Here is a 12712-nt window from a genome sequence, read left to right on the forward strand (position 1 = left end):
GATATAAATGATCGGTCTCTCTCGGCACACCAATGTTGGTTAGTTTATGCCAACCGAAAATCATCTATATTAATGGTGAAATTTTGTTTGCAGTTGTTTGCCAAAGGGAAATTAATTCAGTCATACCAAGTCTCATCCGATGACATCACTGCTATAACTGTTACTTCGGACATGGCACCATCGTCATCCTTACTGCTGTACTCTGTGACGTCACAGAATGAATTGATAGCAGACGAGATGAAAATTCTTGTTTCTGGACTTATGAAGAATCAGGTTTTATTTGTTATTCTGATTTGTTGAATATATGTGTACTTAGTGAATAAAGAAGATTCAAAAGAAGGAGACAGAGCTTTGACTAATTGATATAATGGATGTCAGTCATTCTTCGATGAATTTGAATATTATATTTTCTACAAAGTTCAAATATAGGACCTCTACATAAACTCAAGTAATTCTAAAATATAGTTTAATTTATAACGATATCGTTTTATTTAAATCAAGTTTGAAGAGCGAATTATCCTGATTTCTTTTATTTGTGGAGATTCCGCTGCGAATCATATGTGTAAGAAAAAACTTTTATAAATGATGTTATCATCTTTTTTTTCTTCAGATGGCTATGAAGTTTAATGTAGACAGACAAAAGGTTGGGCGTGATGTTACTCTGACAGTAAATACTGATCCCAACTCATTTATATTCCTTGTTGGAATTGACAAAGGATCTCAGTTGTTGAAAGCGCCCAATGATATTACTCAAAACCAGGTATGTTTAATCACATTCATATTCTATATTGGAATTGTCAAAGGATCTCATCTGTTAAAAGCCCCCAGTTTTATATTTCAAAATCTAGTAGGTTAAATTACATTGATATTTTTTGTTGGAATTAACCAAGGATTTCAATTGTTTAAAGCAACCAATGATATTACGCAAATTTAAATTATAATGTTTGGAATTCATAATTAATGAAGAATCTCTGAAAAATCAACAAATAGATCTACTTCTTATATGAAATGGTTAGTAATGAGTGTTTATGGTAAAATGATGTAAATATAATTTATGAGTTTGTCAACCTTTAAGAGTAATCAAGGGTTCTAAGATTCTAGCGGAACTAAAAAGAATGTAATCCAAGGACAAAGTCCATATATGGAAAACAGACAACAACAAAGAACATAAAGTAACTATAATAATGCATACAAGGTAACAAAAGTAAATGACGGACTCCACTAAAAACCGGGAGCATGGACCAGGGGCACCGGTAGGGTAAGCGTCCCCTGCCGAGTTTCTCATAAAAAGTTCTGGTTAGACAAAAGAGGGAAGGAAAACAGTGACACGTTGAATCAATCAGTTTTCATGGTGCAGATGGATACACCATAACGATCCACGAGTTCACGATGACGACCATAAAAAACTTATGTAGTAATGACTTCAATCTTGTAGCTATTGATTATATCATAATATATAGTCAAAAGTAGCAACAGAAATGGAATTATAAAATTCCTTTCAAAAGTCATTGATGTGTACAACTCTTCATATTTAACCACAAAAGACAAGTCACATAAGCTATAAGTTATACAAAATAAAAGCTAGGAGACTGATTAAAACCGAACCGGGAACATAATATTCAAAATTCTGGGACGAATATTTAAGTGAAAAAACAGTTGAAATACAATATATAACACATATTAATTTTTAAACAAAACTTAAGGAACAGAATGAGCAACATGGACGCCACATGCACCTTGCAGTATGAACTATGTGCAATCGGTAGGGTAAGTATCTTCTGCTTCTCTAGGAACGCCTATTGGAGTTGCACTAGTCGGGTTAAAATGAGGGTTGAGTCAGTGAAATATTTTAGGATAAATGTACGAAGAAACTTCGTCATAACAGGAACATAGGATGGTAGGATATAGGTTTGTTTGTTTGAAAGATAATTTAGTGGACTTGCTACCTACAGTCCAACCCCAGTCAGATATACAGGTATAGCCGACATTATGTTTTATTTATTCCTCATTATTGTATATATGATTGCGTAACATAATTCATGCATGTATTAATACACTGGTAAAAAAACTTATTTGGTCTGTAAAATTTTGTAACACGCCTGTTTTATGCCTATACATTACAGGTGAAGGAAGGACTAATGGAATTTGACATCCGTGAAGAAGATACAATGGATGACTCTCGAATAATGTTTAAAAGAAAGAAACGATTTGCTTTGAGGTCCTTCTTTTATGGTAAAGGTGCTAAGGAAATACTTGAGGTAAATAAAGTAAATTCAGACTTGTTTCAGTTTGCTTTTACGATGCTGGGAGTATATAGGGGCAACTATTTCGCTGTACCTGTGTAAAATGTTGTTTTGGGACCAGCTGCAGTCTGCCCTGTGGGGGTTTATAGTCCTCCATTGAAGACCCATTCGTGGCCTTGAGCTGACTTTCTCATCCGGGGTTGTTCTCACGCTGATACGATCATCATTTCCGTTCTCGTTATATTATATAATTAACGTCTTTAACAGTGTGTGAATTGCAATTGATACTAGGATATTTTACAATTTTTTTCCAGAAATTCTGTTTGTAAAGGGTATATGCAATGACTGCCAATATATTCAGCCCAATTTTACCTGACAAATTTACCTGAGAATATTTTTACCTGAAAACCGGTTAATATATCTAATGATTTTCTCTTGTTTGATGGAATTGTAAATAAACAACAAAAATGGTTTCGATTTAAGAGAAATCACTTCTTGTAAAATATAGTTTTTACATGCTAAATCTTCAGGAGCTGTACAATTAGTCAAATATTTGTGTCCAGTCGAAAACTTTGAATAGTTAGAGATATTTTTATTTTGTGTTTAGTGTTTTGCAATTTTTATTTCCCCCAAAAAAATCTACCCACATGTTTCTTGATTGAATCAACCCATATATTCTGTTTGTAATAGTTACGTGTTTTGTAATTTTTCTTAACATTTCTTTCCTTTTTGAGTTTTCTTTCTGTATCACAAATATGGTTTGGTTACTAGTATTTAAATTGGTACCCTACGAATAATAGTACTTTCACGGTAGTATTTAAACGACCGCTGTCGTATTATGTCATGATGTTGTCGTGGTTAGCTTCATCGTTATTGTTGTTCAAATTTTCGTTTTCGAGCCATGACTTTAAGTTTTAGTGAACCATGAAATTTAAATATATATACACACACATATCGGCATCTTGTTCGATATGTATATATATCGTTATCATGACATAGTTATATTGTTATCTCGATTTAATTGTATTGTTGTTTCGAAATAACTTTATAGTTATTTTGAGGTATTGAAATTGTTTTTATGCCCCCGCGACAAACAGCCGGGTGGCACATAAATTTACCCCTGTCCGTCCGTCCGTCCAGATTTCACATGATCATGGCGTGTCCGGCTATCTCCTCGTACAGTTTTTGAACTGCATCTAAAATATTTTACAGGAGATTTCTACACATGATGAAGGCCTGCAGGGTCAAAGGATTTTGATTTTTGTGAAATGTTACGGAAATTGGTGATAGTTGCACTTAAGTCATTTTACTCAGAAATAGGGCTATATGGCTTGTCCGGCTATCTCCTCGTATTATTTTTGAACTACATCTGAAATATTTTACAGGATATTTCTATACATGAGTAATTTTGATTTTCATGAAATATTACGGAAATTGGTGAAAGTTGTACTTTTGTCAGAAATAAATTCCAAGCAACAAAGTTAGGGATTTGTTATTGGGGGTGTTAACATTTTTATGTGTCTGTTAGTCCATTTATCAGTCCTTTTTTCTCATCGCAAGTATTTTTGCAGTGATTAGCATAATATACCAAATATTTACTGTATCAGCCAACAGTACATAACCTTTCTGAATCTGCAAACCATGGCTTCATGCAAAAATAACTTGTTCTTAATTTGGCAAATCTAGCGAGCGCGAGCGGGGCATCATTAGTGTGTTACAGACGCATTTGATTTCCTAAAAAAATCACTACTAACAAATGATGCGGGGCTCCTGTGACAAACAGGGCTTCTAGTTTCATTAGGGGATCGGTAAACCGAGAACTGAAACGTAAGAAAAACAAAATCTATCAAAATTTGTCAGAAAAAGAAAACCAACGAAATCTGTATGATAAGATAAACGAATTAAATTGAGATATATCAATAAAAATCGAAATATTTCGAGAACATAAAAAGACATTGAACTAAGTCAAACATAAAATATGTGATATTTATTTTGGTTATCAAACGACATTTTAGATTATCAAATTTTATTTAGGAATGTTTGTATCATAATGGATGATACCAGTATTTATAAGACCGCCAAAAATGCGGTGAAATTGTACCTCAAGTTGTCACATTACCAAAGGAATTCTGGGATTGATTTAGTGGGTTGTGAATAGAATCGTTTAGGAATTAGGGGCCAAAAAATGAACAAAAAATGACAAGCTTTTTCCTGTTATTTTTATATCTAGACAATAACCTGACTTGAAGTGTAAGGATCTCTTTGACATTGTACCACAAGGTGCTATACCACTAAAGGAAAGCTTAGATTGATTTTGGGAGTTATGTGATAATCTGTTTAGGAATTAGGGGCCAAAAAGAAAAAAAATGGCCATGTAAATGTTAATGAATCTCTAGATTTTAGCACAATGTATCAAGTGGCTTGAACCGTTAAAAAATGAGGGGTTTAAAAGCGGCCAGAAACCTAGCATTTTCTTGAAGATTGGGCAGTGACCTGAGTAATGATGAGATCTCTTTGAAACTGTACCACAAGGTACCACACCACCAAAGGAAGGCTAGGATTAATTTTGTGTGTTATGACTGATAAGTTCAGGAATGAGTGGCCAATTGGATACCTGAAAACAGTATCTTACTAAAGTCTGTCTAATAATTTTGGATCTCCTTAAAGTATACATCAAAGTTTCATACAGTAAGTGGACGACTATGATTGATTTTGCGGTATGTGTACTGATTAGGAATTAGAGACAAAAAAGGACCACATCATTTTTGATAAAATACTTATTTTATGTCAAACATTTAATCTCATTCAGAGCTGTATCAGTTAAGCTTGAATGGTGTGTCCATACTTGGTGAAATTTAACCATGTTTTCAAAAGAAACAGTTTGAATATATCAAAGAAACGATAAAATTATATCGATATACCGATATGATTATATTGAAATAACAATATTATTATATCAAGGTAACGAGATATATTTTATTGATTATATCGTGATTATGAGATAAATTTCGAGAAAGCACTGCAATATTTTTATTTTCCCCTCTGGGCTTCTGTACAAATGTTACAATAATGAGTGACTTGAATGAATTCAGAACGCTGGTCTTTTAATTTTATTATTCATTATGTTTAGACTGTTGGTGTTGTTTGTATGACAGATGCCTATGTTGCTGAAGTCAATGGTAAGTATTTTACAGATCATGTAAGAAATGTGTCAGAGAATATGATGTTACATTGTAAGATTATTCAGCTTCAAATGGTCTGTAAAGACAAAATTATTGTGTCTATATTGTTTAGTTGTAACTAGTAATAGAACTTGACAAACTTTAAAAACAAACAAAACAATTTAATTCTTTCATTCTTTTAATGTTTTCCCATTACCGTGTGTTATTTCTACTGGTTGCATGATAAATTTTGTTGTGCTATTTCCTGCATTTTCTTTGCTCTGTTTGCCTCTTAATTTACAGCATTTTGTTTATGTCAGTTCAATTTAGAACTTCCCACTTTTGAATACTCTCTAACAGGTTTTAATCATGCCTTCATTTATAATCCCATAATTGTTCAAAATAAAGTATTAACATATTAAATTATAATCCCCACGGATGTTTCTAATTTTTTAACACGACATAATATTTTAACATTTTCCATGAAAGTATAATCGAAAATTATTTTCATATCTTTTACATTTTCACACGTAAATGAGGCCGATTAAACGCAGTGGTGCATTAACGTAGTACAGAAGGAACGGCAACATATGATTTTATATGCATTTTAACGTAACGTATGTTGAGGACAGATATTGAAATATTTGTCTATATAGGAAATATATTGTTACAGATATTTTCCAAAATTGTGTAAAACCATATTTTTTTTCATATATGAAACTCTATCTAAAACATTTAATAACCATACGATCTTTATTAACGATTACTAAACCATTAGCCGTAAACATTTGTTTTTCAGCTGGTCCAAAACATATGAAAGAGTAATAAAGGGAACCAAGAACCAAAAATATAGGTTTTTCAGGCTTTTTTCGATACGTATATTGCAATGTATTCTGTGTATTTAACATGTAAAGTCGAACAAGAATTAACTACATTTAACATAGTTAAACTTATAACTATCATTTGTCTTTTTGAATTTAATACCAAAAATATCTGTGTTTGTCAATTCAAATCATTGCATTTGTAGAGGTACCAGGAAATGGTTCAACTAATGCAATTGTTTGTGTCGTTGTTCAATCATCTTCATATGTTAAATGCAAAAACATAATACCTTTTTATATTTGGAAAAAATAAGAACTCTATGATAAATCAGATTAATTTGAATATGTATGTGTAAGCCCTTTTTCATGGCTTGGCTACCATGATAATGGTGAAAGTAAAATTAGCATTTTACGTCAATACAATTCAAAGATAAATACTTGTTCTAAGGTCGGTTTACATTTCTTAGTATAGTTTTATTTCAAGCATACTAATAATTTACAGAGATGGATTATAATGAATAAAAATCCGGCCGGAAAATTAATGTTATTATATCCGAGGGAAATGCAGTTCGTAAAAACTTTCCCGAATCTTGGATTTGGTTATATGATATAACTGGGTAAGAGTAACCCGTCTGCATTTGTCTGGCTGCAAAGTTATCAGTCGGATTACTAGGTTAATGTCTAGGGGTATAAGTAATAAATGATGGGAATGAAGTACGGGGATTTTATTGTTATAATTCAAGAAAAGATGTGACGCTAATTGATATTATATCTTAAGCTACAAAAAGTATTTAGGAGATGATAGAATAATAGCTTCAAAACTGAACACGTAAATCTTTCTACTTGCGTAAACGAATAATCATTTTAAAAATTATGCATCATTTTTAAGAATTCTGTTCAGCTGTCGCTAATTTAGTTTTTATTACATTTTGACCACTACTGCTATCTTACGTTCTAATAGTTTCGGTAATGATCACAATGAATCAGGTAGATAGTCAGTGTAATACGTTGGCTGAGACAACCCCCGTGCACCCAACCCCACTCATTTATCAGAATATGATTTTCAGCTACCCTTATACCTCCCATTTACGGAGCTGTCGTCGTCAAAAAATAAACTGAAGCATTCTTGTATTTTTTTTGCTACTTTTTGTACCTAGTTGAGGCAAAAAAAAAAAATCCATTTTTTTACGTTTTTTGATTCTTCGATCTTCTCCTTAGTTACAGAACTAAGTAAACGTGATGTATATAGGAAGAACCGTGTAGCCCAATGTCTCAGCTTTACGAAAGTATCAAGAAAGTTGCAGTAAAGGAGTAAAATAAAAAAAAATGAACTCTTATCCAACTGTAAAACCACTTAAATTGGCGTGTCTTCAATGTCAAAACCCCCAGAGTAATTGAGCTTCGGTAAAAAATGGATTATACTAATACTTAAAAAAAATCCGAGAATATTTATGGCGGCATATTGTTCCATAATGTGAGGTTTAAAGGTGACTGAAAATCACAATGAAATTGATGAGTGGGGGTGCACAATAGAACCCTCCCTGCCATTGGACAAGTGTAATTTCTAAAAGCTCTTGAGAATTGCTTTGCTTAAGATAAAAAGCTTTAATACCCAGGAGTGGATATATGATATCACGGTATATGTATTGCACATTGGCGATACCAATTAAAAATCATCTCATTAGTAGAAATCATGTGTCATCATTTTCTTAACATTTCCTTCTGAAACTCTTTAGAGAAGGTACAAGTTTTTAAGTATAGTCTGGGTAATGAGATTATAGGTTTTTGACAAAATGTTTTGCTGTAAGTTCTGCTATATAATTAATGTTCATATAACATGAAGCAAAACTGGGAAATTGACATATGTTCCTTTGAAAAACCGAATATTTGTTGAATTCCATGCTCACCTAATTGGACAAATATGTCTTTCGAAACTAAATTCAAGTATTGTTTAAACATCAATGTATTCTGAAACTGATTGGGTTTACCAACAGCTATATTACACGTATCCATTTTGTCTTTTGGAAATAGCTATTCAGGGTATCAGCTGCTGTACATAGTAGTATAAAGCTTGAGAAATCATGTTTGATGGTTATTTTGTACCTTGTCAAAATATGATGTCATATTGGCTGACTGGTGAAAGAGAAAAGGTTTTTTTTGTAAACGCTTTTCACCTGAAAACAGTTGTGCTTTAACATACAGTGCAGATGGTGGGTGTTCGTACTTGTCACTTTTGTTTTCATCCAAATCTTAGCTGTCAGTCCATCATACAGCAAGTTCAGTGTGCTCAGATATGGTATCCTCCCCGAGATAGCAGATGGCAGCTGGGAATCACATGGCCCCAGGCAGAACCACTTAGTCTCAGGTGATTCTATGCATCTGGATGCAGTGCATACTCTGCGTGGATAAACCATGATGTCTGCTAAGTTAATTCTCTAATTCTCCAGTTTAAGATTACATAGTCCCACCTCTTGTGGGTGATTTTAGAAAGTAAGAGACTGTGAAAGTTAATCCAGACAAGATCTACTATGGATTTACTTCTATAGCAGGAAAATTCTATTGAATAGATAACCCAGAAGAAAACTGGGTTCAAAGTCTAGAGGTTTGGCGTGGTGTGCACATCTCCGTCTTGTAAATAAATTATGGAAACTTAACATCAGATATGAACTCAACATCTACGCTATAGAGATGATCTTTTAACTGTAACAAGGTCTACGCAGCGCAACTAGATCAACATTTTTCCTTTTTTTAGCAATCTTATTACATTGGACCATAGAATGACAGTAATGTATGACAGTACGAGGAAGGTAAAACTGCAAAAATAGGAATGAAGACGGTGAAAACTACAACATCGACAAAACAATTTAATGCTATATATGGTAAAACGAAAAACAAACGAAGCAGTAGATAAAAAAAAACATTTTAACCAATTGCTACAGAAATCATTAGTCATTTAGATAAGGTTCTTATTCATGATTTACTTCTGATTATTGGAGACCTTAATGCTAAACTACGGAGCTTGATTGAGGGAGAAAAAGTCTATGGTAAAATATTGAATATTAATGACAGACAAGAATACCGATCTGTACTGTGCGAATATAACAATGTGTGATTGGAATGACCATATTCCACCAATTTTAAATGGCAGACGGAACCACTTATTAAAATACATCATCGCTCGCTGAGGCGGGGATGTGGCTAATGACCATAATTCACTGTTAGCCAAAATCAAAGTTCATCTCAGAAATGCAATTTAGACTATTGTGTCATACAACGAGATTGGAGGGTGTTCGGGTGCTTCATATGATCGACAAATAGATTCCAGAAACTAGAAGATACTGATAAATCTTAAATGACTATGGGGAGACGATCTAGAATATATTAAAGAATGTTTCATACAGACAGGTGATATTGTGCTTGGTTAAAAAGTAAGAATTAAATACAGCTAGATTCTTGGTCTCAGATTGACTAAAGAAAACTATTTAAAGGAGAAAAAAAGAATGCAAGATTTATAAGATCTACACCTAAGTACACATTATAATAGGGACTGTTCATATATTAATAAATAAACAAAAGTTAGGTAAACATAAAAGAATGTTTTAGTATTATGAGCAAAAGGGCTGTGAAGCAGATATACATATTTGGGTATACTGTTTAAAAATATTTCATTTTCACTCAGTTAATGCATTATTGTTTCTATTGGTGGTGGATCATGCGTCATCTTGACTCGCTCATTGGCGACACAGACTTTGTAAAGGTGTACTCTGTCACTCATCTTGGAAAGACAAAATCCGAGTAATAACCGGTCGCTCAATTTATCAGAAATATCAAGGAATTGTTATTCTTCTTGAAAATATTCATTCACTTATGGATGGTTTAAAAATGGATGATTTATTTCCTGTTTCTTGTGATTTGATCAGTACTGCATGTTAATTGTATCATAAATATATACATATATGGTAACTAAGAGTCTGTTTTAGAAGATTGTGCATTAATTAAACACATCCTTCGGTGTTCTATTTAAAGATAGATATGCATATTACATAAGTAGCGCAAATTCCTTGTTGCAAGTTGGGAAGTTTTCTTTTCTTACTAGGTAGCATTTCATTGGACCATTAATGCTTTTGCATTTATTGTGGATGATTACCAAAGCTATGACTATTATGCTTATTACGATTATCGAATAAATGATGCTTCTATAAATGATGAACATCATAAAAATACAAAGAAATAGGAAACTCAGCTGAGTTAGATTTTGATGATAAAAAGGTCTGGAAATCGTTTCCCAGTACATGGATGTGGTTACAGAGCTCAGGAGGGTGAGATTATTAGTAGCTCATCTCCTAAGCTGGTTGCAAAGATGTGGATAAAGTTACCATTCGATCCTTCATAGCTTGTTTAGCAGTTATTCTATTTTCCTTTTGTTTCAGTCTAAAGTATGGAAGTCCTTCCATTTTTTTTATTTAATTGACGTTGTTTGTCCTAACTGATAGTTGTATGATATGCATTATAGAATACCGATCGTAGAAAGGAAGCAAAGAAAAATACAACCCTTTTTACCAGCAATGATCTGAGGTGCTGGACTTGTTGTTGTTATATGTTATTCAGCGATGATCTGAGGTGTTGGAGGTTTTACTAATACTCCTTAAACTTTGGTTTTGTGTTTTGCGTTTTTAGCTCACCTGGCCGTAGGCTATGCGAGCTATTGCCATCTCTTGGCGTTCGGCATCATCGTCGTCGTCGTTAACAATTTCTTCAAACATCCTCATCTCTAAAACTACTGAATGGATTCGGATGAAACTTAAGATTGTTGTTCCTTAGAGTATGCTGCAAAAAATGGATTTTGATTTGTTAAAAAAACAGGGCCGTCGTTACTAGAAATAGAACATAGGATCAGACAGCAGATTTTTGCATATATCTCCAAAACGGTTAGGTTTAACCAAATTCGGCATGATGAGCTATATCTGTGGTCAAAGTTTTGTGAAAATCTGTTGACCCATGTTAGAGTTGTTGCCCATTTTGGACGTTTTTTTGTTGTTTTTGCTGTTATTATTTTTAAAAAATCTTCTCCTTAGAAACTACTACACAGAATTCAATGAAAGTTAGTATTTTTGTTTTCTAGGGTATTTTGATCAAAATGACCGTTAGGATTTATGATCTGTCACAAAACATGGCTGTCGTTACTAAAAATAGAACATAAAGGTCAGACAGCAGATTTTTGCATATATCACCAAAACGGTTAGGTTTGACCAAATTTTGACAAGGGGGAAAGAATTCAGCTTGATCTTTGGTCAAAATTTGGTGAAAATCTGTTGACCCATTTGTTTTTGATGTTATTACTTTTAAAAAAAATCTCCTCAGAAACTATTCTGCAAAATTCGATGAAAGTTGACATTTTTGTTTTATTGGATATCCGTAACAAATGACCGTTTGAATTTTTGATCCCTGAAAAAAAAACATGGCTGCCGTTTCTAAAAATAGAATAATGGGGTCAGGCAGCTGATTTTTGCATGCATCTCCAAATCCGTTATGTTAAGCCAATAGCTTTTTATTGCTGAAATGATCTTTATATTAAGGCTTACAAAAGTCTCCAATGAATCAAATGGAGTCATAGTTGTCTGACAACTTGTTAGAGTTATTTCCCTTGAAAGGTAAACATTTAACCAGAGCGATTGAGGCTCCTGGGATCCTCTTGTTTATTAAATGGATCGGATTGATACAAACATTGCTTCGTTAGAAGTTGTATAAAAATATTGTTATTTTAAATTAATTCATCCGATAATAATATTAAGTATTTAAGTAAACTTAAGTCTAATCTGACGATGGTACGTTGGATTGCTTGTCATTTATATTAACATGCTGTCTACGTGGAATCAGTCAGCCAAATGTGAATGCAAATAAAACAATACTGTAAATGTATTGATTTTCGCGGTGTACTAATTTTCGCTATTTTAGCAGTGCACAGAAAACCGCGGAAAAAATACCCGCGAAATTGATTTTCAACACGATAAAACGCGAATCGTTTTAGGAAACGGCAAAAGTTGATACACAATAATATGTCCCCTTAACAGAATTCGCGAAAATTAGTAACTACGTCAACAGTATTATAAATTCAAAATGCAAACACGATAAAAACAAAAGTCAGTATGTTTTATCATTTAACAGTGTCTAAGAGAATAATCAAGGGAACCAAGGATATATCGGTAATCAAAAGAATGTAATCCAGGGACAAAAACCAGACATGGAAAACAGACATATACAACAAAGAACATATAGTAACTAAAATCATACATACAAAGTAACAAAAGCAAATGAGCAACTCGGACTCCACTAAAAACTGGGAGCATGGACCAGGTGCACCGATAGGGTAAGCGTCCTCTGCTTTTCTAGAAACACCCGCCGAGTTGCTCATAAAAAGTCAAGTCCGGGGTAGACAAACGAGGAAAGGAACACTATGACTCGTAGAATAAATCAGTTTTCATGGTGC

The 12712-nt window shown here is 33.2% G+C and overlaps 1 protein-coding gene across 5 annotated transcripts in view; it reads left to right on the top strand.

The window, feature by feature from the left end:
- The window catches only part of LOC148615764 (CD109 antigen-like), a 227013-nt gene that overhangs the window by 171044 nt on the left and 43257 nt on the right, over positions 1-12712 (top strand). For all 5 annotated transcript variants that reach the window (XM_088582335.1, XM_088582339.1, XM_088582337.1 and 2 more), the window contains 4 exons: positions 94-273; positions 611-760; positions 2124-2258; positions 5374-5422. In XM_088582335.1, the coding sequence (XP_088438461.1) occupies positions 94-273; positions 611-760; positions 2124-2258; positions 5374-5422 (514 nt within the window). The remainder of the gene's footprint in view (positions 1-93; positions 274-610; positions 761-2123; positions 2259-5373; positions 5423-12712) is intronic.

The sequence above is a fragment of the Perna viridis genome, chromosome 5, assembly GCF_037379345.1.
Source record: "Perna viridis isolate PV_CMFRI_1.1 ecotype Kerala chromosome 5, ASM3737934v1, whole genome shotgun sequence".
In the NCBI taxonomy this organism is placed as follows: domain Eukaryota; kingdom Metazoa; phylum Mollusca; class Bivalvia; order Mytilida; family Mytilidae; genus Perna; species Perna viridis.